Raw genomic sequence first — 27901 nt, forward strand, 5'->3', positions numbered from 1 at the left:
AAAAATCGTTATTGAGAAAAAACCATTTTTACTTACTTAATATATTTATACTTTGTAGATCCAATTTTATTTAAAACTATTCTTTAAAGTGTTTTAACAGTACAAATATTTATAAATTATTGATAAACTTAAAATTATTTTTTAAGTTTTAATATTTTACATACCTACATAATTTCCTTAAGAATTAAAATATGGTAAAAAACCAACGGAAGAACATTAATAATTATGTTAATATGTTCTTGCTTGTAAATATGATAATAGATCAATTCAGTTAAATATTTAAGCTAAAAATACAAAATTTGATAGGATAAACGTAAGCTATGTCATGTGTTAGTGACACGGAGAAAACACATGCGAATACAATTTTTAACTATCTGTGTATTTTCGATGTTTTTTAATTTCTATAATGACCAAGTTAAAAAATTACTTATTTGGTGAACATATTTTAAAGTACCTATCTACGGTAAATCATTTACGAGTTTTAAAAACAAAATAATAAAATCGTATTTTTCAAACTATTATTGCGTACCTAGCTAGATAAATATTTTTATTTTTCAAAAATTGTTTTTAATTATTCCCGATTATTTTTAAAAGATGATTAGATCCAATTTTCTACCAAAAATAACCCTCATAGTTAAATAGACACTGCTCAATATTAATGGTTTTTCAATGCTCCAAAAAGGAGTAGTTAACAAAATATCTCAAATATTTACACCATATAAAACCAATACATTCATCAATGCTCTCGGAATCTAAAATCAGAAAGGTGCCTAATGAGTAGTACTTTGAATCGACGAAAGAATGTAAAAAACTAAATATGTAGGTATGAATAATCACAAACCGAACTATTAAATAAGTAATCTATCTATTAGCTAATAACCAGTATAACGCTGATAGGTACCTATCTAAATATATTTGTTATCATTACTGGAACACTTGGAGCCTCCAATTCAGCCACTAGGTACATATGTGGAAATATTTTTATGGAGGCATGTTTGGAACCAGACTATAGAACGTTCGTAAACCAGTTCCCCCCTTTTTTTTTTGTTTGCGTTCATATCATTTTCAGTTATCAAACATTCACATTTTTGAAACAGATTCCCACCAAGTTGAACTGTTCGAATTTTCTTGATTTTTTTTTTAGTGATCATGTTTAACCGATAAATGTAAGTACAAAATATTGTGTAAAATATTTATTAACAATAACATTTAATAAGATAATATTTTTATGTCCAGGAAAATCATGTCTCTTTTATCATGCTTTGGTCGAAAAAGTACTAACCATCAATATGAAGAATATATTGATTTTATTGATATGAATAACACGGATCTAGTTGATGTACCATTACATATATTTCTATATGAAAGGACCTTAGAGAAGTTATTATTATCTTCCAATCATGTAAGAAAACTACAACATTTTTGTTAGTTTTAATAGTAAATGTATAGCTACTTAGGTACCAATTTTCTGTTACTAAAATAGTTTACTTTTTTATTTTATTTATTTCATCACTATAAACTTGAAAACAACAATATTATGGCATAATAAGAATACATATTTATATAATAGGAATTATTCATCATGTTTAAAGTATTAGCTGTTAGGTAGGTACCTAAATACACAGTTAAGGCTTATACATGAAATGGCTTATATATGAATTATATATAATTGGTTGTTTTTTTGAAATATTATAAAGCTTGACACGACTTAAATATAACGTATATCCATGTAAAACATATATTTTGAATATTAAAAAACCATTGTTAACTTTGTGTTTGAAAATAACATATGTTAATTATTTTAATTTTTTTTAAATCTAATCTAATTATTATTATTTTAATTCTTATATCTATGTGTTTTGATCATATAACTTCAGAATGAATTGGTCATTTCAATTAAAAGTTATATTAATAGATTTCTTAAGACTCGTGGCCCGTGAGGTATTTATAGTTTGTTATTTTAAACCCTATAGGTTGCTATAGAGCAAGCCGCCTAGAAATTTCTATTTGGCTCACAAAAATTAAATATTGTTTTGTTTATTTAAATCATTGCCATTAGTTACAAATAATATTACTATTATAATTTATAGAAATATGATACATAAATTATTTTACTAATATATTTAAAAAAATAAAATATTTATTAACACTATTACAATAATTACTTGTATGATTTGCAGTCATGACTTGTTTTCTTAAATTCTGGATATAGTTTTGATTTAAATACATAAACATTTTTTTTTCTTTTTAACTGTCTATAGTATCTTTATTTAAACGACCAAAGGTCTTTATAAATACAATATATTGTGGTTGAGTACAATATAATAGGTTATTAGTTATACTGGGAATGGTGATATTATTATACTATAATAATATTAATTATTATTATTATTTAAATATATAATATACATGAACACGTTTGGGGTTGTATCTTTAATGAGATAGTCCTTTTCTTAGCCAAGTTCATTTAAACTAGGTCATATAGCTTTAAGCGTTTTAAGGCGCTTAATGTATTGCAAGTTGTCAATAAGTTATTTAGCAGTTGCATTGAAATGCAGCTTAAGTTTTTCTGCATGTTTGTTGGCAAAATTTTTTATTTCATCTTGGATAGATAAAATATTTGAATCTCGGTGAACATAAATACCAATCTTAACAAAATTGGATTTACATCAGTTTTTAAACATTTATTAAATCTGTCTCCATTGTGTATTTGTTTATTTACAAAATATGTATAAAATTATGAAATTATTCACTAATTACAGTATTTTTATTATTTATTTCAACTTGAAACAAAATGAAAAACAATTAAGAAGTAGATTTGTTTTATTGTAATATAAAAATAATGAATTCATTTTGTATTTATTTAAATTTTTTAATTATTAAAAATGGTTTTTATTTTATAGTTGATTATTATTCATTTTATTTTTAGATTAAAGATTTACCGTCACCTTTATTTCATTGCGGTCAGCTAAAAGTATTACATATAAGTGACAATAGATTAGAACATCTCCCAAAAGCAATTGGATCTTTGGTTAATCTTGTTGAGTTAGACGTGAGCAGAAATTGTAAGAGAATTGTATTACATTATTTTAAGCTTTTTAAAAAAAAAAAAATATTTTTATTTGATATTTTTAGATTTATCAACAATTGACGAAAATATAAAGAACTGTAAAAAACTTTCTATTTTAAACTTAAGCGCCAACCCTATTTCAATATTCCCTATACCTTTGACGCAAGTATTGTCTTTAGAAGAACTCTGTTTAAATGACACACAATTAGAATTTATACCAGCAAACATTGGAAGACTTATTAATCTAAGAGTATTAGAATTAAGAGATAATAAAATATCTCAAATCCCCAAGGCTGTTTCACATTTAATGCAATTATATAGACTTGACATTGGACAAAATGACTTCATCGATTTTGTAAGTATAACCATGAATACTGGGATACCTCTAAATATCATACACTCCAAGTCCCCAAAATGTTGCCTGCTAATTTATAGGGGAAGAAAAGGTTGAATGAAAAATAGTATATCAATAAATATAAATAAATAAAAATGACTCATATATGTATATAATATACTACGTTCAAGTTTAGAAGTGATTCAGACAACTAACTTCTACTCATAGGCGTGGTATCATTCTGTTTTTATATTAGTGATAGTTGACTAAGTAGGGAAATAGTTGTGTGTGTGACCTGCGTGCTGCTAACAAAAATTAGTCACTGTCCGAGTTTGCTTTTAAACATGAACATATATATAATTATACTTATAATTTTTATTTTAGTAATACTAAACTTGCTTCTAAATTCACAAACACTTGTATTTTGCCAGACAATTTTTAAATTAAATTTTTTTTTAAGTATTAAAATTTTTTTTACTAACCATTGCATACAATATTCATTTGTAAGACACACATTCGCTTTCAAATTACTAATGCAATTAAATACAAATAGGATAACTTCACATGACATAAACAATAATAATATTTTAATAGGTACACCAAATGAGATGGCCATTACCTACAACAAATAAGATAAATTTTAGTATAATAATGTGTATAATGCACATTGTAATAAAATATACTTAAACAATTAAGATAAAAATCATCCAAGTCTAGTCATAAAAGTATCTTATTTAAAGTGTCCTATATCTAGTGGCTTTCCTATAAACAAGTAATAAAATGTCCCTATTCCTATACTCAAAAATCATCCTCTATTCAGGGGTATCAGTTAAGAGAGGTTTCACTGTATTTTAAAATTTAAACTCAATTACAATCCAATCATTAATTTTTTTTTAGCCTGCTGCAATTAGTGATCTTTACGGACTACATGAGTTGTGGATAGACTCCAATGATATTATGGACATTCCTTCTGTAAGTATAAAAAATTATTTAATATTATTGTTGTATGTAGTCTAATGTAATATTGTACATGTTTTACTACAGTGTAAACATGCTGTATATCTATATATTTACTGTTTGTAAATTTGTAACTAACAAAATTTATCAACATTTGATAAATTGAGTTCTAAGTTATTAGTTATCATAATAAACTATATTGGCGTCATACTATATAACTGAAATGATTATAGGCAAATTAAATATGAAAGTTAAATAATCTTTAAGAGTTTATGTTGCAATTTCACTAAAATAACCTTTTTAAAAGAAAAAAAAAGGATGAGAGAAAAAATGAGTAGCAAGTATGATTGTTAATAAGTTTAATTTACTGCAAAAGAAAATATAATCAAGAAAAGCTATTATGATAAATTATTAAAGTAGAATAAATGATATTGATAAATAATGTTCAGATAAATGGTTTGTGTACAAGAAATTGAATATAAAATTTGTGACATTTATAAGTATAAATCATTTCTTTAATTGTTGTAAACTTGTTGAATGATATATGCAATCATCAATAGAAAGGCTATAAAAATCACTTAGATTAGTGGTCTCCAACTTACAATTAATGTTTTGAAAATAATTTATTAGTTTTCATTATTTTTAATTTATTAATATCTTATTAGACAATTAAAAAAAAAATTTGACTTACAATATCAAAGCATATCTCAAGTTTAGCCGATGTAAAAAAGGCTGGAAACCCCTAACTTGATTATAAATCATATAAAAATTCATGGAACTTCATTTGGTTTACTACCATTACATCTTATAAATATTAGGCCATCGACAAGAAAATGTATTATGTAAAAAAATTTAAATTCACTGTTGTTACATTATATAAATCACCACAAAACTATTAAATAATTAATTTTATTTTTAATATTTACGGGTTTTTTTTTTTTTTATAGGAAGTTAGCAATCTACACGAATTATGGTATTTTGATGCTAGTTATAATAGAATTTCTAAAATTGATCAAGATATTCAATATTGTTCAAAATTAAAAGACCTTCATTTATCATTTAACAATTTAAAAGTAAATTTACATCTGTCAATTTAATTACTATTGTCTAATATTTAATTGTAATTTTATATCAGAGTTTACCAAATTCAATGAAGCATTTACACGATTTAGTCACATTAAAGGTAGATCATAATTGTCTGAAACAAATGAATGGTATTTTTGAAGGTCTTCAGTGTCTAGAAGAACTTGATGCTTCTTACAATTGTTTAGAAACTTTATCACCTACTGTTGGCTTAATGAGAAAATTAATTACTTTACGTTTGGATGCCAATCGATTAACCAGTTTACCAACAGGTAATTTTTTTTCTATACTTAAAGTTAAAATATTTTATTTTTTCATAGTACGAATTTAGTAAAATGGTCACCTATTTTTGGTTTTAGAAATTTGTAGCTGTAGAAGCTTAAGAGAACTTAGCCTACGATCTAATAATTTATCAAGTTTACCCGATGGCATTGGAAGCTTACAAAATTTAGTTGTTTTAATGTTGACACAAAACAAGATAACAAATCTTCCCCTTTCAGTTCTTAAGTTAAAAAATCTAAATGCACTATGGCTTTCAGAAAATCAAAGCAAACCATTAACACCTTTACAAAATGACTATGAAGATGAGACTGGAAAACATATTTTAACTTGTTATTTATTACCACAAAGAGAAGAAAGTTATATGGGTGAATTATTTTTTTAATTATTATTTATACATATCAATGAAATAATATAAATAAAATATTTTTTTATAGAAGTTAAAGATCAAAGTCATAAACCTCTTAAAACAAATACAAGAATCAGGTTCACTGAAGATTCTGGCTTAGAAGAACCAGGAAATTTAATGAGAGTTCCTACACCACATCCCAAAAAAATGAGAGCATTTGCAAAAATGTTATTGGAAAGGAAAAAGAAAAATAATGTAATATTATTTTAAACCAGTTATTTCTAAAAATTGTTTAATATTAAACAACAAATATAACAGTAGAATTAAAGTAGCAGCAAAGCATTAATATTATTCTCAAGCTTTTATCTTTTTAGCATTTAATTATGTATTTTTAAATTTAAAAGGTCTCTTACATTTATTGTATACTTCTTACAAATGGACAGCATTCAAAATTTACATTAATGTCAGCATTTTCATTTTCTAATTTAAAAAATAAAGTAAATTAAAATATCAAATTTAAAGATAAGAACTATCTATATTGATCTTATTGATTTTTCCACTATTAAATATAAATGTTTTAAATATTTACACATTATTCAGCTATAACAATATTAAAAATTAAAGTATTGTAAAAACCAATGATTAGCACAGATTATTGTCTTACCTTTAAATTTGATAATGATCAATGTAGATCAAATCTACTCTATAACTTAAATTATTTAACATAAAATTAAAACTACTAATAATACATTTTGTTATGCTGTGCATTAGTAAGTTTTAAACAACACATGCGGGTATAACATCCCTACAAGAAATGAAAAAAAAATTAATTAAATATAACATATTCATTTATAGGAACTATCGAGCGAATTTGATAAACAACATTCTTCTGAAATTGATAATTGTACAATAATAGATCAAGAAGCAGAAAAAATGGAACAACTTTATCAAATGAAAAATTGTGTGATTAAACCAGTATGTACAAATATGATACTTAATAGTTGAAAAAAAATTAAATATCTAAAAAAAATTGTATTGCAGGAAAAAATATATGAACCAAAAGTAAACACACAAAGGGTTCCACCACCTTACCATATTGCAGCAGCTTACTCAAAACAAGTAACATTTTTTAATAATGAAAATCTTAGCTGAAATAGAGGTAAGTGATTAAATGAATAAATATGTTTAAGATAAAAACATAGTTATTTTCATACGATTAAATTTAACTTAAATTTCCTAATCAAGTTCATGTTGTTTGTAAATTATTTTTTTTTATTATTACTAATGTTTGTTACATGATTTTTAACAAAACCGATTTTTAAATTTAAATTTATATTTGCTTTTCTTTTCTTTTTAATTATATTTTAAAATGTACTAACCTAATTAAAGATAATTATAACAACTTAATAGATACATAAATCAAAAATATAGTTTTATTCGTCTAAACCCGTTAATATTAAAAATTAATTTAACTGTAAAACATCTATTTTTGAAATGTTTAAATTTGTATGAGTGGTTTCATGTATTTAATTTTTGGGTTTCAATTATAAAGTTTAACATAAAGACAAGAAATGAATAAAATACCATATACCACAATAAAATCAAATTTAGTTTTAGTGTTTTTTTCAGTAAATATTAACTCATAATAATTTGTACTATTATTCTCATTTTTAAGTACTACTGATGAATATGACATTTAGTGAGATTTTTGTATCTAGCTGTTAACAAAGTACAAATTAATACTTAACTCTTAGATTGTAATTTAATTGTTTATTATACAACCTTATTGTAAATCATCAATTGTTAAAATATATGTCAAAGCTTACCTATGTAAATTTTTTTTTATTTTCATTTTTTAGTTGTGATTTTTTACTGTTATCATACTTCAACAATGTATGTGGTGTTACTTTATCTCAATATTGTAATGTTTTGAATTTATTATGTATTTATTGAAGCCGCACAGTAATATATTTTATATACATTAACTGAAGTATAATGTTCATGATGTTCAGATAAAACAATTAATAACTTCCTACTTAAAATCAAATAATTGTTAACTATTAATACTTTCAATGTAATTCAATAAAAACATTACAAAGTTTTGATATAAATAAAATAATATATTGATTAAAAGTATAAGTCTTAAACTGATTTTTGCAATTTTTAAAATTTACTATATAAATACAATATACATATTTGTAAGTGTATTATATTAAAGACTAGTACAACAAATTCACAGTAGTTTTATCTATAAAATAAAAGTATAATTATTAGATTTTGTATCAAAGCTTTCAATAAACAAAAGTTAAATATAACACTCACAATCTAAGAATAATTCTGCAATACAATTAATATAAAACAAATATTTTGGCGTGTTAGGGCAACCGTGCTTATAAAAATAGTTAACTTTTTCTAAAACATATGTATACATAAAAATACAGTTATAACTGTTTATAAGGACACATGTTACAAAACAACTGGCATAATATTAAAAATAAAACACTATTTCAGCAGTCTATACTATAAAACAAACAATATTTCAATTTTCTTAAAATGAATCACTATATTGTTTCAATATAGTTGTTTGACACTGGTTGTTATTACATCCATATACCGTTCCCAAGCTTTCTTTACTTCTGCATCTCTAGATTAAAATTTAATTTTTTGAATTATTATACATTCAAACATGACTTAATATACAGGGAAGATAATAAATAAAAATAAACATATTGAATAAAAAAAAAAATTCAACAAAGAAAATATACCAACAAAAGTAGATATTTAACAACTGAATGAAAATAATAAGTATTTTTTGTAAAAATGTGTGGGTCAAAAGGTTGAAAACTTCTGCATTAAATAATATTCTGATTTTTAAGTTAGATAATGAATCAATTCACTTTATCATTAAAGTTAAAAACACAAATCTGATTTTATTTTGACAAAAGTTTGCTAAGTTGCATATGGGTCAGAAATAAACAATTGTGGAATAAAAAATGCCTGCCCCTATAGAATAATAGTAGTTGAATAAATATTTTCAAAACGTTTACAACATTATTAATATTTAATATTAAATATATTTTGTTTTGATAAATATAAATCTGTTAAAATGAAATTGAGTTCTGTTATATTTTATAAATTATAATAAATATAATTATTTTGGGAGATATTTTTACTAGATACATAATACAAAAAATTAAGAATACAAAATTTAACAAAATTATTGCCAATTTAATTAGTTACTCTACTATAGAAAATAGGCATACATAAAATATTTCGAATAGTTGATAAGTTAAACAAGACATTAATCAACACAGCCAATAATGTTTGAAGTTCTCACATTATCATCAACATATTAAGATACTTATTAATTTATTGATTATTATTACTTATTAATTCATGATTTAATATTTTAAATTATTTATAAAAATATTTTCAGTTTTTTTATTCTGTTTACTGAAATAAAACTATTAATGAGCTGAAATTTTTTTGAATAATTAAAAGTTTCTATATATAACATTTTGAATAAAAAATATTATGATATCAAAAAAAATATTGCTTGCAAACAATCATATATTATATTACAACTACATTTTGTATTTTAGTCACAATACTTTTTTCAATGGTTTTATGGAAATAATAATAAATTTTAATTTACATTGCATTACTTACTGAAATACATCTAACTCTATGGCACAATTAATGTATACTTTAAGGAAATTCATGACATCTATTTTGTTCCAACCAAGTATTCTCCATGGATCAATAATTTTTTCTACTACTTCCAGGAAGAATCCTCTAAAATAAAATTTAAAAAAATATGATAATAACAATAAATATTTATAGTCAACACGTGTATTACTAAATAACCGTAATTATTAAATTAATATCACCAAAATTACCGTAAGTCTCTGTTGTGGTGAAGATTATAGGCTATTCCTATTATTGCTCTACTCAGTAAACGAAAATTAACTTCCATACTATTATATGTTTTTTCTAGAAACTCTGGCTTTAATTTTTGACATACAATGCTAAAAAGTAAGGTTAATTACATTAAAATATTTAATAAATTGTATTTAGTAAAAAATATTTACTGTTTGTGATCCTTTTCTTTGTCTAATAATACTCTAACTTCTCTTAATTCAAGCAGAAACTCTCGATCTAAGTCGGTGTCTCCGAATTCTGGACTATTTTTAGGATAAGTCCACTTGTTCATAATACAAAGAGTTGGTTCATAAAAGTCAGGAAAAGTTAACATTTGTAATTTACGTTTTGACGTTTCAAAACGCATACATGCTATGAAAACAATTACTCCATACTTCCTAATAAAATATTAGTATGATAATCAATTACCTATTTGCAAAATGTTAAGTAAAACATCAGTTTTTTTTCACATACTTTGCCAGATCTTCTGACAGTAGAAATATGCTGGAAATGTTTTGGATAACAGAACCTTGAAGTTCTTCAACAGCCTTGAAAACTCTTTTGACATTATCAAATTGACGTCTAAAATTATTATTATTGGTTTTTTTTAATAGATATTTTTAGTTTCTATGCTTTTATTTTTTTGATAAATAATTAATAATAAAAACCTGCAAGATTTAATAGCAATGCTTGTTTTTTCACTAACTTCGTCCAAATCTTTACGATGTTTTGATGATAATTTTTTTCCAAGAAATTCTCGAATAACTATATCGTCTATTTCATAATACCTGAATTAAATTATAATAAATCAGTTATTAATTTTATGACTTGATTAGAAAAAAAAATATGTTTATATATTATCTTAACTTTTAAGTATAGTTGGTTTTAATTGTACTATGAATATAAAAAATCAACAGGATAATTACAAGTATCTCAAATATGTATAAATTGTACTTAATATAACGTTATTAATATATTATTTACTACATAAATAAAATAAATACTTTTCTACTAATATGTGTTTTGTTTGTGGTTCAATTTGAAATGCCAGCTGCTGATCTAACTTTGTTGGATAATGTATTATTTTTTCTAGTAAACTATAAGTTCTGTAATGGTCCAATATATCAGATGCAACCAAGTCGAGTGTAGTGCCCATTTCCTCTAGGATACCATACTGTTTTAGAATGGATACTGCTTCCGATGCTTAAACAATTATTGATAAAAACAATTCAATAACATTTAAACACATTCATACACAATATTATTATATTTATCGAGTAGGTAATATTCACCGGAATATCCATTCACCCACAGATGATATACGTCTGGATCGACGATTGTGTAGTTGCTAATAAATACATCCACTTCCGGACTAGGTGCGTTCATTATGGACCTGTAATATTTAACGACATATTATAGAATTAGTTTGTTTCATATTTACTAGTGAAAAATTCCTTTAAGATATTTGCAAGACTATAAAATATTACTATCTTATGTTATTATTATTCTGAGTCTGCTTATCAACGATATCAGCACTATCCAACGTTATTACTCCTTATCTGGTTTCGATATCATAGTGATAATATTTTGATAATAGTTATACGCGAATCGTTTTGCCGCAATAATTTTAAGAGTATAATATTTATATTAATTTAGAAACAACATCTAGTTAATTTCCATTATACCTAAATTGTATAATAGAAAATTACGAAACTAAAATAAGGTATTAATAATCATCTTTCATTGAGTAGGTACCTACTCAAATACCTATTTCATATTTTTAGAAACACAACCCAATACCCATTCAATCAATCCAGTAGAGTCTGACAATAATAATTAATATATAATAAATAATATCTTCCCTTCAGTGCCCTTTTTTTTAATTTTTTATAAATAAGACATTTCTAGTCTATAAGCTATCTATATTTATGGATAATACGGGAAATATATTTAGACTATTTTAAAAGATAATTATAAATATAAATCAGTGCCTAGTACCTACCTATGATGTAATTATACGTACATTATTTTGTCTTATATTATCTATATGTACCTTCGTTTATAATTGTTTTCAAATGAAAATTAGGTAAAAGACTAAATTTTAAGACAATATTTTTACACATCAGCTACCCGCCATCTATATTGGACCGTGTATTTGGTTTGTCTGAATGTGATATTTTATCTGCTATTCGTCATTAATCGCTTAGGTCTATTACAATTTACATATTAAAATAATTTTATATTCATACTGATTCATACTTTTAACATTTTATTGAAATATTAGGTAAATTATTTTTTTGATACCGTTTTCCAATACGGGTCAATGACGTACTTATAATAATTTGATGGCTTATAGAAAATGGAAGCCCCTCGAGTCATATGAATTAAATTTAATATTGCTTACTTAAAAATGAACATTTAAGGCCTTCGTTTGATAAAAAAATAATGATAATATCTCTGTGATTTTATTTTTTATTGTCTTGATAAAAGTAGTGTGTTCTTTTTCCTCCTCCTCCCATCAACTTATACGAATCTGGAGGGTTGTCTTAAATACGCCACTTGCTGTAGGTAATAAAAATAAACGAAAAAGGCATGACAATAATACATAATATTAAAATCTACACTCTACTGCAGGCTCTATCGATGACTTTTGGTTGGTAATTTCTCAAATTTCTATTTATGCTTATCCGTCAAATAACAATAATTATTACTTATTTAAAATAATGGTAATAATATTCAAGTATAATGAGTTTAAAGTTTTTTTTAACTATTATATTTTGCTACAAGGTTATATGGTTGCTCGTGGCAACTTTCGCGCCGCCGCATAAACACAGCAACATCATAGTTAGATATTGAATATATTGACAAACTCTCTAAAATCAATAATCACGTTTACTCAATTGAAACGCAATAAAACAATACAAGTGTTACACGACTCACATATTTTGGTCAATGTGCACGTGTAATAAATAATATGTAAAAGTGAAACAAACTCATGGAAAAAATCAATAAACCCTATTTTGTATATTAATATTATTGAGTTCCATATCAAGTATTTAATTTTTGTTATATAGGTATAGGTTATAAGTACTCGGTACCTACACGCATAATATAATCTATAGGTATATTTTGTTGCCATTAAAAATAAAACATTTCGATTAAGTACCTATGACAGAAAGTCAGAAACACTGTATGACTACTACCTATCTTTTAATACCAATTCTTGTTTTATTTTTTTATTCGACAACTACAATACTCAAATACATGTGTGGTCTATAATAATACCTATAATACATTAGTAACCTTAAAATTCATGACTTATTATCCTTAAATTATGGTAGATACCAACCAACTAAATCTTATTTCCGTCTAAATAACATAAGAATTAAAAATATTTGATCTATTTTACACATTAAATCTGACACCTGTACGCTTAATAGTTAAGAATAGAGCTCATATTTAATGGCATATTATCAATTATGAGGCTTACCTACCTATTACCACGATATTTTATAACTTAGCATTGTTTAGTTAGATGTTCTGAAAATATTTTAACTTTAAGCATATTTAGGTAGGTACATACATGTAATATAAATATAATATATTTAAATTTAATATTCATATACATTATACATTTCTCTATAAATGTTCATGTAAGTAGGTATATACACTGTGTATTGTAAATAGATACACTCCTGTAGGCCTGTAAATAGTGATTATTTCTAGACCATAATATAAATTATTATGATATATGGGTATAATTGTATAAATGGCAATAATACTTAATATACCTATTAAAAATTATAATCGAATTCAATATTAACCATTAGGTATGATATATTTTTTTTAAAGTCTGTTGAAAGTATTAAACCAAATACTAAAAATAATTTTAATTTTATTATTTTTTTTATTTCTGATTATAAAATATTTGAAGAAGAAATATCACTTTAAGACTTTTGTTTTTAACTGAAACTGAAACCGAATGTAATATATCTACCGTTATATACATTATTGATCGAGGAAAACAAATTTACTATATACATTATACATATTATTTTGTCAACACCACCCACTGGCTACAACTCTGCAGCTATTGCGTATAGGTATACACAATTCGCATCTTATGTTTTCACGTCCTAAATTCGGTATGCTACAGAAAAATTATCTATAACGTAGGTGTATAATATAAGCAATAATCAGTATATCAAATAATATTGTGTGACATGTGTAGTACTCTTTTTTTTTTCTCTTTTTTTTTTTTTTTTTAATCTGTCATATCCCCAAGTAGTTATAAAATGTTATATACGATTAATAATTTTTGTTTCTAGATTTAGAGTAATTTAAATATACATACCTATTATCTATAATACAATTAACTATTGAATTACCTATTTACATACATAATAATGCCTAAGTAGGTACCTATATTTAGTTTTACACTCCTCCTGTGTAATATTATACGCCAAGTTAAAAACGTTTTGACTACCTACACACGCCTCACTATTTATTTTCATCGATGGCAAATGAACGTAACGCCTGACTACGATTCAAGTATATATATTATACTACATCAGTACAGTATACGACTATATACTACAATACATATTAATATACAACACGTCTACGCGTTACATATTCATGTATATTATATATATATATATATAATATTTACTAATAAACTCCCATACTGTAAGTACCTATGTAACAATTAACAAATATTAGTATCTTCACACATTTTGTAAAAACTAAACACACTCACACACGTACACAAACATACACGAATACCCAATAACGTTGTTCAATACAAACTAGGTACCTACGTATGTGCGTATATATTATGTACACGGTTATTTTTTTACATTTCATTTGTTGTTAGCGATGGACGGCGCACAGCGACGAAACCGTTGACGGACCAACATTATATGAGTGTAATGTGTATATAATAAATTGTAAAGTACCAAATCGCATATTATTACTTTAACAATTTTATAGATTGTCATTTATAAAATGTACACTACTAATGGGTATCTACTAATATTGCACAATTTTGACTGTATTACAATGCTCTTCGATTTCAACATCGAGACGGGATGTCGCACGATCGGTGATACCGTTTCACGTGCACGGCTTACAGCTATACAACACCATTTCAATGGCTGCCAGCGTATTACCTTCGCGGAAACTCGCGTAACGCGTGCAATATTATATCATGCTCAAGATGTTGGATAGCTTGATTTACAACGATACACACTCGTGCAAATATATACGTAGGCATGTTTGTATACGAGCTTGTGTGTGTGTGTGTGTGTGCGAGTACCAACACGATGTACCTATATATTGTATGAGGTGTGCACAGCGGCGTCGACGATCACTTTAACATCGTTTTGAACGTACCTGTAAGCACGTGTATTGTATATTATTATTACGAACTGTACGCGAATTAGTACGATATTACGTGTTGTGCCGCGTATATGTGTGCAGCCGTGCAGGTGGTGGTCCCGGATTCGGCACCGATCGTTATATCCACCGCGTTTGCGCCCTCCGTCCGAATACCAACGACGATCGATCCGTGTGCGTCCTACTCACCTCCTCCGACCCACGCGGCAGGTTAGGTTAGCCGCGTCGCACCCCCCCCCCACCCCCGCCCTGCGAACAGCGCTGTTGCCGTCGCCGCTGTCGAAGCCCACCGAAACGGCGGCAGGCAACGAGAGCGACGGCGGTGGAGGGAGGGGGGTGGGGTGGTGCAGTGGTGACGAATTGGTGCAGAGGGACCGAGTGATGGTGGCAGAAGGGACATCTCCGTATCGGCGGCGCTCATCCCACTCCGGGACATTCATCAGGCGACGCCGGTAGTGGAGGTACCTGGATTTTCGTGCGCGGCTCGTTCACATCGTATCGCGGTATTACATCAACAGCAACAACATTTAAAATATATAGTAAGATATTGTCGTACATAACCGACCAACCGCTGTCGGACTTCCGTATTTTGACTCCGGGCTACAATATAATATATTATTATATCGTCTACGCAACGTACAATAATACTAATAGTATTAAATCGACCGAGATCATGTCTTCAGAAATCTGCATGTTTTACTTACGAGGCGCTTGCCGGTTCGGCAACAAGTGTTGGAACTCGCACGACTTGTCACCTTACCGATCGTCTAATAGTCAAGCGCTCGCAACAGCTGCAAGTAAATATATTATATTTTATTATTTATTTAGTTAATATCAATATGGGATGAGCGTTTAAAGTGAAAAAAAAAAAACGAAGGGTTAAAAATCCTCATACGTGTGTGTGTGTGTGTGTGTGTGTGTGTGTGTGTGTGTGTGTGTGTGACGTATGTATGTGGGTACGCTATTGAGTGTGAATATGGGTTTTGACTGTAGTACCAATAATAAATTTATAAAACATTTTTTTTTTTTAAAGATTTACCCAACGTATTTAGCTTAGGCAAAACCGCATAATCCTAATAGACCTATATACTTGCACTGTTATAAATTATAATATAACACGATATAGATTGCAGGAGGAAAATTTGCCATGCGTAAAACTTCGCTAAGAATATATTAAGAAATTTCTGCATGAGATTATTGTTTTTAAAATTTTAATTTTGTTTATTAAATAAACTTTGGGCTTTTGTACCAACTTATTAATAACCAATAAAATAATTTTTTAATTTGTTCTCCCTTTAGCGGCAGTTTATTACGAAGAAAGTTATCCACAAACTTTTCCAAGCACTAGTGCTAGTGGCATATCTACGCCGAAAGTACAAGCTCAAGGACTTCAGCTTCTCATTGAAGCTTCAATGAAGTATACTCTTTTATTTTTAACTAATTGTTATTGATTTTATTTTAATTTTTCATAAAATTTTATTAATTGTAGACCAAAATTAATAAAGCCTGACGAGTCTGAAATAGAAATGGAAGAGGTGGCAAACGAACTTTCTGTGGCAATGAAAACAGGAAATGGCAAAAACGTAAAAGAGAGTGCAAGTAAATTACATGCACTTCATCAACGAAAATTAAAAGAACGTAGCCATCCTGAGTGGAGTGAAGTTATACAGAGTGCTATTGACAGTGATTTACAATGTAATATCTGTTTTGAAATCTTTATTAGGGTAAGTACCTACTATACTATTATGATAGAAATTATAATTATCAACAATTATATAATAAGTTTTATTTAATTTTACGATATGTATAACAAAACAGATAATGTAAGCTATAAGGGGGTGGGTACTAGTGTTCAATAATGTTTTTAATTAGTTTAACTTTCACATCACTATTGAAAACTAAACATTAAATAAAATATTATAATTAATAAATAATAGCTAGTTAGGTATATTTATTTGATGTTTTGTTACCGCATGATATTAAAAATGAAATACTATCTATAAAATAGTAAATGCATATAATTATTCGTAAATACTTATTACCTAACTAAAAGATATATTTTCTAAGTTTGGAATTAGTATTTGTAATAGATAATATAAATTAAAAAATATGTATAAATGCTATAGGTACATGAATAGACGCATATACCTTCAGTTGCAGTAGAAATTAGACAATATTTTGTATTTGCACTGCAACAAAAGTACTTACTCAACTTGTCAATTGTCAATATCATAAAAAGACACTTTTCAATCTTAAAACTTTTCTTGGATCAATATTAATTTATTATTTTTTTTCATTTCAGCCCACAGTGCTTAACTGTTCACACACTTTTTGTGAATCATGTATACATGTTTGGATAAAGCGAGTTAGAAAATGTCCAATTTGTCGTGTATGTATTAGGTCAAAATCGTTTTGTTTGACTTTGGACAAATTCATAGAGAAGATTGTTGAACATTTTCCGACGGAATTTAAAAACAAACGCGAGATAGCAATAAAAGACCGTAGCAAGATAAAACGTAAATACCTACCTAACGATACCTATCTAATTAATACGTGTTCAATAATAAGTAAATAATATTTATATTTCAGTCGATAAACCTCCAACGAACAGTATATTAAATGGTAGAGATATTACCGCATTTTTAAATTTGGAAAATCTAATCGAGGCTGACACTAGTGATGACACTCCTCTACAATACATGATGGACACACATGATGATATCAGTGCAGATGCTATTGTCGAGGAATCGGAAATGTTCAGAATGAATTTACATGATACAGTTGTAAGCACCAGAGGTATAAACCCTCTAATGAGTTATATTGTTTCCGATGAACAATCTTCAAATGAACCCATAACTCTACCCAATAACTCTTCTGTTGATCACTAAATTTAGCCACATCGTAATTGTTTTATTATTCATTGAACATTATTTTCTATCAATTTATCGCGTTAATTTTTAATTTAATTATTATTTTTCTTAGTACTATTAAAGCGCTTATAAACTATACAGTTGCTTATATAGTTATTCTTCTAGATAAAATGAATATTATTTTATACCTACCCAGTAGCAGTTACATTATATAGTTTGGTACCTACACGAATTATAAATAATTTTCGGATTGATCATCGAGTTTATTAGGTAAACAATTATCTATTATGCACTACAATAATATCATATAAATTAATAACAAAACGTAATGGTATTCGTATTGATATACATTTTATACATCCAACGTTACATAGGTAGTAACAGAAACTATCATAATGTCTTCACGGTGATAATCTTCACTGTTATGATATTAACGCTTTTTTATTATCGTTGGGGGTTGGATTTAGTTGTAGGTACTTTATGTCAACATGATTTTAGCAAATTCATTTATTTCACATTTCTGACTGCCGCTATGTATTATATTTTAAACATAATGATATAGGGTATAGTTATAAATATGAACAGTTTTATATTTTTAAGCTTCTCTAAAACAATGAATTTCGTAACATTACCTCCCCCCCACGACCCACATCTTCTTTAATACGCCACTGTTCTTACTTATAATGGTTATTGATTTCATTACCTACCTAACTTAAAAAGAAAATAGGTACCTCCTATGTATTTGTTTTTATTATTATTATCATTATTTTTTCGTTGCTACTTGTGTTGTGCTTTTATGCTGTACTGTTTAATGTATATTTATATATATAATTATACTGTTGAAGCACATTTATTGGGCTATACTTTAAGGACTATTGCATTTATATTTAGGAAACACTATATAGACTATTAAAAGTTTGATGTCAAAGTGAATGAAAAAAACTGGAATTACTCTATACTTATGAGTAAATTAATTTAAACGTGAAGCTGATTTTACAAGTATTTGTTCCTTATCAAGTTATCAAGAACATTGGATATCAATGTTATGTATTTTAACTTCTTTTTTTAAACTTATTTAATTTGTTTCTATTTTATTGCATATGTACCATAATAATAAATATGAACTAGGTATAACTATTGTTGTAACAACAGCAATCTTACAGCTATGATTAGGATATGTAGTTAATTAGATAAATCAAAAATATTTTTTTTTTTAGAAAATTCAGTTATTTGACTTTCTATCAGTCTACTTAACGCGCATATTGAATATTATGGGTAGGTTCTGATGTTCTGGTAATGTTTCTGAAAAATAAACCAGAAGATTTTGATTTTAATATACTTATTGTATAAGAGTAATTTTAAATTTTAATATAATTTCACGTTTTAAAGTAATGATGATGTGTTTTAGCTCTGTTCACATTGTACATTTACCAAAATAAATTTTATGGTCTTTAAAATATGACAACAAAATAAAATTGTATGATATTATTAATCGTTGGGTATTTACTGCAGATTATTGTTGATATATACAAAATAAAAATTTTAATATTATATGGAATTTAATTATACTTATATATTTCTTATCTTAATTGTATCACAATTCAATTTAGTTATAAAGTTATTTGCTATAAGTTATTATTTTATGAACATAATATTTTTTAATGAGAAAATTACGTATAAACTAAGTTAAAAAAAATTTATTTTGTGTGTAAATCATCTTTTTCACAATTCCCACTTCAGAATTCTGAGTTTATAATTACTGTCATAATTTCCATACCAATAAATGAGAATCGAAAAACTATTAAAAATATAAAGAATTAAGATTAATACGTTCATGATATATTTAAAAATTCACTAAATAATATTACAATATTCAGATATTAAATGAAAATTTTCGACTATACAAATACTAATTGTTTTAATTAATTACTTATTTATTATGTATTCATTTCATTTTATTCTATGTATTATAAAGAAATATGTTAGCAAATTCTTCTTTACTTTAAGGTCCATAAAATAAGTTATAACTACCTATTGATTTTATTTGTATTTAATTATTCAAAAATGAACCTTAATAAAATGTTATCAATAAATTAAAATACAGAAGACTTTAGTAAAAGTGAATAGTGACATTCAAGAGACTAAAAAATTGGTCATCTCAATTGATCTGCTGTTGTAGTTATAGATATAACAATAATGTTGTACCTATTTTATCTGCCACTATTCAAGACAAGCAGTGTGATCAAAACGAGTTGCTTACAACTAAAAACAATGTCATTCTATGTTTGATGTCTTCTGTAGGATAATTTTTTTAGTTTGTAAAGAATGTTTTGTTTATTTAATTTAATTAATTATATAAGTAGAAATGTATTAGTTAATTTATAAATAAATATTTACTTAAATAAAAAAGTATGTTTATATTTATTTTTTCATTAATTTATCATTTCAAGATTTTTCAAAATTATAATCTAACTATTTTAATTCAGATTAAATAGTTCTTGAATAATTCTTAATGTTGATACCTAAGTATTATTTCCTTTATATCTAGTTAAATTACAGATGAAACTTATCTACTGAAAATTAAAGTTACCTATGCATAACTAATGCTTACTGGTTACTTATACAAGAGAAATGAAAAAAATAAAATAATAATTAATATATAGAGCATCTATTAAATGATTACAGTTTGAAGCGATGTCAAATTGAATAATATTTTATACACTTTATTGTTTTTTTTATACAGTGACAACTTACCCTTTTAAGTAATAACTGGTCATCTATATTCCAACTTCACTGACCAGTCATTTGGAAAATGAAGTATTCATTAATAGCACCTCTTAGGGTCTGTTTGTGATGACCACAATGCATACTAATATAGTCTTTTCAAACACCAAACACTAAAGACTTCAAAGCTGAAGTATACAGTACTTATAATAGGTACCTCGTGTCTGTGATAAATAATAAATGATGCATATCAAATATCAAAAATAATAACTACAGTAAAAGCCGCTTATTAGAAATACTTTGGGACCAAGGTGAATTGTGTCAATTAACCAAATGTTTCTAATAAGCGATTGAAAAAAAAAAAATGAATAATAGGTAAGGGGAAAAATATGTATTTATGTATGTACCTATATTGTATAATTTAAAAAAGTATGCACAAATATGTATATTTTACGATATTATTTAAAATATTTATCAATCGTAATTTGTTTTTTTTGCGTCGAGTAACTCCATGACCATATTTTCATACGAGTAATATTGCCCCTTTGGCTTTGTCACTTATTTTGAGCGCGTATATGTGTTCAGGTAGAACTCTAAAATAAAGCCTAGTCTCATCCGCATTGAAAATATCAGAGGGTGTGTATTGGGCTAGCAAATCGGTCTAATGAGTTTCAAACCATGATTGGTCGCATGGAAATTGGCTAAAATCTTAGCGTTTAAACATTTTTAGATTTTTAGAAAAAGGAAACACAAATAATCTTTATATACGCACGCTGAAGCTAAACTACAAACGGTACGACCGGTAAGTATAGAAAGAGCATTCTCACGATAAATTACAGTAAAAATAAATGTAACGACAGTAAAGATAAGATTGAAGTACATTGGTTATTGCTGGATAATCGGTGTATGTCAACTGACCTTCTCCCAATTGTTTCAAATAACCGATGTGATGTTTCAATAATACAATTTATTTTCAATGTTCTAATATACGTCCGATTCGTCCCGAGACATTTTGTTTCAATAACATGACTGTATCAATTATCCGTGTTTCTAATAAGCGGCTTCTACTGTATATGAAAAATGCCCATGTAGTGTTTTATTGACTGTGCCCCACTCTGTTAACTAACCATACAGAAATACAAAAATACGATAATAAATAGTTAATTCCATATAGTACCTACATAAAAATAGTTTTAAATTATTCGAATAAATCATTTTCTGGATAAACACATAATTTAAAAATTGGGATAGGTTTAAAATATTAATCACAATATTAATGGTTCTATAATTATTATATTAGTTACATAAACAAAATGTTATCAAGAATTATTAAAATAAAAATAATACATTTAAGTTTAAATAATTTCATTATGTTTACTAAATTTAAAATTACAGAACATAATATTATAGCGTTTAATGAGTTTCAAATAAATTAGGGTATAATGGCATATAAATATATTATAAATTTATACTACTATTAGAGTACAAACAATTATCTTATTGATTACAAAATAATTAGTTTAATAATAAAGAAACACTTAACCTTAATAACAAAATAGGAAGTGTTTAAATACTATTTAGTATTTACACACTGAATAAGATCTTCATAAGGCACGATTTTCCTTTGTACATTCACAAATTATAAGCATAGTGAAAAAACACATTTAACTGCAAAGGAATTTAAATCGCGTATCAAAACAAATAATTTTATTTGCTAAATGCTAAGTGCTAATGCACAAACTAATTTGTACTAAATACTAAATAGGTAACAATAAATAGGGTCCGCTGACTTCATTGCAACAATCAGGTAATTTCCAACATTTTCAAAAGTGACTTCCATAAAAACAATTTCATGGAAAAAATATATTGGCTATAGAACTGATAGTTTATCAGTTTGCTTACATTATGATGAAGACTTGATATGATGTTAGTATAAAATACATTGTACATAGAACATTATGTTCCATGCATTACAGGCCTTATATCAAAGATTACAATTAATATTTTTGAAGGATCAATTTAGGAACTCTGGAAGTTTTTAAAGTCAATAAAAACTATTGTACATAATTATCTGATTCAAGTTTAGGCAAAATGAAAACTTTTGTTAAAAATTAATGAAAACCTCATTTAATTCACTGTCAAAAGAAAATAATATACAAATACATGTTTTGTCTTAGTGAGATAAAATAAGACTACAGACCGCAAAGGCCATTAATTTTTTTTATTTGGCAGCTCCTGTTACATATGATGTCTAACCATATTATCGCGAAATTTAAGTGTTGACAATTAATGAAAATATTTTCTCTTAAACAAGAAATTCTTATATTTATTGAATTTAATCTATTTTGGCATAACAATAAAAATTAAATTATTATTTTAAGTTATTATAAAAATTAGTTGATTATATCATTAAAAGTGAGAACAGTTAATTTATTTAATGGATCAATCATGGGCCACTAAATTGTGTTTAAGGAACCATTAACTATATTGATTTGTTACATTTTCAGTGATTTTTCATGAAACCAAACAAAATAATTTTGTTATTGACGCCCAGAATAGTTCTAAAAAGTGGAGTTATCCAGTTGCTGCAATAGACCCTTAAATTTAAAATTTACTAAGTTATCATAAAAAAATTCAATTCTACCAAGTAAAAATTAAGTAACTAATGATAAGTTATCCTTCTTTGGAAGGTTTAAAAACAATTAAATATAATGAAGTATGTAATATTATTCGGTATCACATTTTCAATGATATAATACTAAATAGTAAACATTTATATCAATATTAAAATTCTAATAGGCGGAATAAATAAATTAAATTTTATTTAGATGTGCTAGTACTACTAGCTGCTTGTGACTGTTTATTTTGATTCAAAGCAGCAGCTTTTGCCATATCCCTTTTTCGCTTCTTAATTTTTTTCCTCCTACGATCCACTACAGTTAAACGAGCTTTAACTATAGCATATTCTCTTCGCAGATCATTCATTCTAGCTATAATTACAGCTTGCCGTTGAGCTGAATCCATATCTGGAGCTAAAATGTAAAAAGTTTCATGTTAATAAAATGGGAGATTGTAATCATTATTTAATATAATAACTTTTATATCAATATTAGAAATATCCAATAATTATACAAGTAACATACTCATGTATTATTCTAGATAATCTAGTATTTTTAATTAATAATTATATTAAAGTTTGAATGATTTAACTTTAACACATTAACATAAATAACACGAAAAAGAATTTTACTTACTGAATACAACCAACGGTTTGCCATCTTTTAAAGGTATCTGTGTTTTTAAATCCGGCAATTTTGAAATATGAGATACTATAAAAAAAATTGTTTTAAAAAAATAAGTTATTAGTTGATTACTATAGAAATATTTTAGTAAAATTTATTTATAAATGAAAGTAAACAAATACTTTGAATAATAGCGATTGAAGAATAATATATAATTAGAAGACTTAATTTGAAAAATAACTACCTGAAGGTAAAGGAGTTGTAGTAGTAGCAGTAGTAGTAGTAATAGTAGTAGTAATAGTAGAAGTAGCAGTAGTAGTAGCAGCAGCAGCAGCAGCAGCAGCAGCAGCAGTAGTAGTAGTAGTAGTAGTAGATGATTTACTGCGTTTCGATGATTGTTCTTGACTGCTAATTTTACGTTTGGTTTGTGGCTTTTCTAGTGGCTTTACAATTTCTGTAAATACATTCGATAATAATATTATATATTTTTAGAAATACTTTAATATATACTACTTACTATTAACAATTGGTTCTGGTTCTATTCGAGACGGTTCAGTCACTGAAGGTTCGCTTATATTTATACCAAGATTTCTACTAGAAATCTCAGCCAAAAATTGTAAATGCCTTTGATCAAGTATTGCTTCATCACTTTAATTTTTCATAAAAATAAAATGTTAATAATAATAAAAAAACATAACAATATAATATGAAATAAAAGGAACAATAATTATGTATTAAAAACTTTTGAACCTTATAAGGACGTCTTAAATAATCAATTACTTCAAAAAAAGTAAATTTTTGAAACTGAATAATTTTTTTTAATAGCATGGTGTACTCTCAATGTATTGTCGTCCAATTTTGTGTTGCTTAGATATTAGAGTGAATTGATTTGTTCTCAAACTTAAAAGTAACATTATCTATGTTTTTTCATTGATATTTTAATTTTCAAGTGATTTATGGGTGTATAAAGCAATAGTTGTTAATTGGTGTACTATAAGTTTTGGAATATACAAAATAGGTCAATTTTTGTTTTAAATCTAGAAGCAATAAAAACTTCAATTTATATGTGTTTAACTTTGAACAATTATAACACATCATGATTTAAATAAAACATTAATGAGTTAGTAAGGAATTGAATAAATTATTGAATATTCTTTTTATTTATTAATATTAAAAAGCTTATCGGCAGTCTGTGATAAATTACTAAGGTAAATAAGGTAATTACTATGTTTGTAATATAACTAAAACCCATACATCATGAAATTTAGTTTGTATTAACCATTTAAAAAAGATAAAAATATATTGTGATTTTAAGGTTGAAAATCACTTATGTAAAATATTAATATTTAAAAATGTTCATCACTAAAAAATATTGGTAAATAAATCAATGAGAGAACACAAATTATGTTTTTACTTTTACTATTATATTAAAGCCTAATTTTGGAACACATAATTGGAACTATTGAATTCAAATGTACTATTTGCTCATTTATGAAATTAAGTCAATACAATAAGTGGTTATGATATCTGCAATTCTTCTTAAAACTATATGATATTATAATAAAATAAACTTACTTTTGAAGAATATTAGAATATTCTTCCATCTCTTCTTCAGTAGCACCCATCAAAGTAATCATTGGTCTACGAAAAGATTGATTCATAGCATACATTGCTGAAGCAGCTTCTCTTTCTTCATAGTGAGCTTGAAGAGCTTTTTTTCTTTCTTCTTGATCATATTGTTCTTCTGACGTACCAGTTGGACTACCCGGTATAGTTTCTTCGCAAAATAGTACACTATTTACATCAGATTCTGGATTATAAAAACTTTTACTAGTACTAGGCAAAGAGTTCTCATAAAAACTGCTCTTGCTAGTGCTTGGAATATTATGATCGTAGAAATCTTTGCTACTGCAACTTGGAATATTGGGATCAAATAAACTACTTTTGTTAGGGATGTTTGTATCAAAAGTAACACTTTTGACTGCTTGTCTAGCTTCAAAGAAATTATTTTTTGTGTCACTATTAGTGTCACTTTTATAGAAACAATCCTTGCTTGTACTTGGTTGATGTATCGAATCAAAGAAACCTTTACTGGTGCTAGGCTTATGAATGTCATAATCTGTAACTTTTCGATTGTACTCTACAACTAAAGCATTATTAAGAGTATCTTCATCTACTATTTCTTCTCTACATTGTAATTCTGGTAACGCTGTAGGTTTTTCTTTCTCAAATTTAACATTAACATTTTCAACTTCAAAATCAATTTTTTTAGGCTCATCATCATTCAAAGGTTCATTAATTGGAAGCATAGGAGCAGATTTAACGATTTCTTTGTTTTCAATTGTTGGTGATTTTGAATTTGAATCAAATTCAAAACCAGATTTTGTATTGTCGTCAATATTGTCCATATAAAGTCTATTTTTACTTGAATCGTTTTCAAAATGTGAATATTTTTGGAAACTTTGAATGAGAGCATTTTGAATACTTTCATTACAGGACGTAGTACTTTCATCATCTGTATCTTTAGATATAATGATATCTTTTTTTACTTGACAAGAACTTTTGAACTCTAATTCAATATTAGGATGTACACTTGGTGGCAAAGGAGGCAAGGATTGTGTTTGTATGTTTTCATTAATTTGTCCATTGGAAGAATTATGATCTTCGCTAATAACTACCATATCAGTATCCATTTGATAATCACTTTCAATTTTATCATTTTCAGCTATAACTAATTTTGATTCATCGTCATCTTCATCATCATCATCTTCTTCAACAATCATGTTATTTACTTCATTTGGCTCTGGCATACTAAATATATTATTAGGCGGCGATTCAGGTGGTTTCATGCATAGATCCAATACTTCATTTTTAATATCGGATACATTAACCTCATGACATGTTTCATCCTGAGAATGATCGATTTCTTTAATATATGTGGTATCAACTGTAACATCATTTATTATTAAACTTTGGGACTCATTAGATTCATTGCCAAGTTGATTATTAGAAATTGGATTTTCATTTTTATTTATAATATTCAAATTTTCATTATCTTTTATCTCAACATTATCATCAAATGAATACACGTTATTGCTGTTAGGCAAAAATGGTTTTGGGGACCTATTTTGTTCAACTACTTCTTCTTGTACTGTAGATTCAATGACTTTTGGTAGTTCAGTTGATTTCTCTAAGTTCAATACCTTTGGTGAATCATGTCTAATAGATCTACAAAACTTTTCTTCGGTGACTGAAGAAATAGTATCAAGATTGCATGATTCGGATTCTTTGAATTCATAAACATCGTCTGGGGCTGGTTCATTAATTTTTTCAATAGGTTCTTCGATTTCTATTTGTTTATCCAATATGAACGATTCTTTAGTTTGAATTACATCATTATTACAATTTGATGAAGTTGGCATAAGTCCTTTCATTTCTGATCTTATTTTGTTAAGATCAAAATCGGTACCAGAGATTTTAGATTCGTCAGATTTATCATCTAAAGAAGAAGATATGACTTCAGCTACTATTTTTTTAACTATTTTTTGTTGATCTTGTTCTTCATCTTCAGAGGATGATGAATGAAAAAGTTTTCTATTTTCTATCGGTTCGTCATCTAAACCATGGCTGAATGGTGAAATAACAGGGTAATGTGTAAATTTGAAACCTCCTGCA

At 26.4% G+C, this 27901-nt stretch overlaps 4 protein-coding genes across 10 annotated transcripts in view; 2 read left to right on the plus strand and 2 right to left on the minus strand.

Moving 5' to 3' along the window:
- The first annotated feature begins 1083 nt into the window (after positions 1 to 1083).
- Positions 1084 to 7312, plus strand: LOC112595580 (erbin-like). The gene is made up of 11 exons (XM_025340830.1): positions 1084 to 1166; positions 1237 to 1402; positions 2930 to 3065; positions 3136 to 3425; positions 4302 to 4376; positions 5309 to 5434; positions 5497 to 5716; positions 5804 to 6091; positions 6161 to 6327; positions 6928 to 7047; positions 7114 to 7312. Coding segments are annotated over exons 1-11 (1701 nt in total). The 5' UTR covers positions 1084 to 1164; the 3' UTR covers positions 7225 to 7312.
- Positions 7313 to 8351: 1039 nt separating this feature from the next.
- Positions 8352 to 15542, minus strand: LOC112595581 (acidic fibroblast growth factor intracellular-binding protein). Of its 2 annotated transcripts, XM_025340831.1 has the most exons (10): positions 15449 to 15542; positions 15324 to 15387; positions 11286 to 11386; positions 10998 to 11196; positions 10662 to 10781; positions 10468 to 10575; positions 10164 to 10391; positions 9972 to 10100; positions 9742 to 9867; positions 8352 to 8716 (listed from the first exon to the last, which is right to left on the minus strand). In XM_025340831.1, the coding sequence occupies exons 3-10, from the start codon at positions 11377 to 11379 to the stop codon at positions 8644 to 8646; spliced, it is 1077 nt and encodes a 358-aa protein (XP_025196616.1). In that variant the 5' UTR covers positions 11380 to 11386; positions 15324 to 15387; positions 15449 to 15542; the 3' UTR covers positions 8352 to 8643. The 2 variants fall into 2 exon arrangements, with proteins under 2 accessions (XP_025196616.1, XP_025196617.1); XM_025340832.1 differs by lacking the exon at positions 15324 to 15387 and having other exon boundaries at positions 15388 to 15460.
- Positions 15543 to 15796: 254 nt separating this feature from the next.
- On the plus strand, positions 15797 to 18366 carry LOC112595582 (E3 ubiquitin-protein ligase RNF8-like). The gene is made up of 5 exons (XM_025340833.1): positions 15797 to 16187; positions 16690 to 16807; positions 16880 to 17114; positions 17693 to 17906; positions 17980 to 18366. The coding sequence occupies exons 1-5, from the start codon at positions 16064 to 16066 to the stop codon at positions 18276 to 18278; spliced, it is 990 nt and encodes a 329-aa protein (XP_025196618.1). The 5' UTR covers positions 15797 to 16063; the 3' UTR covers positions 18279 to 18366.
- A 4981-nt stretch (positions 18367 to 23347) lies between these two features.
- Positions 23348 to 27901, minus strand: part of LOC112595671 (AT-rich interactive domain-containing protein 4B-like) — a 16781-nt gene continuing 12227 nt past the window's right edge. For all 6 annotated transcript variants that reach the window (XM_025340958.1, XM_025340957.1, XM_025340960.1 and 3 more), the window contains 5 exons: positions 25802 to 27893; positions 24744 to 24874; positions 24471 to 24680; positions 24239 to 24313; positions 23348 to 24016 (listed from right to left, as the gene is read on the minus strand). In XM_025340958.1, the coding sequence (XP_025196743.1) occupies positions 23805 to 24016; positions 24239 to 24313; positions 24471 to 24680; positions 24744 to 24874; positions 25802 to 27893 (2720 nt within the window). In that variant the 3' untranslated portion in view covers positions 23348 to 23804. The remainder of the gene's footprint in view (positions 24017 to 24238; positions 24314 to 24470; positions 24681 to 24743; positions 24875 to 25801; positions 27894 to 27901) is intronic.

The sequence above is a fragment of the Melanaphis sacchari genome, unplaced genomic scaffold, assembly GCF_002803265.2.
Source record: "Melanaphis sacchari strain LSU unplaced genomic scaffold, SCAv2.0 Contig28_pilon_pilon, whole genome shotgun sequence".
NCBI classification, from domain to species: Eukaryota; Metazoa; Arthropoda; class Insecta; order Hemiptera; family Aphididae; genus Melanaphis; species Melanaphis sacchari.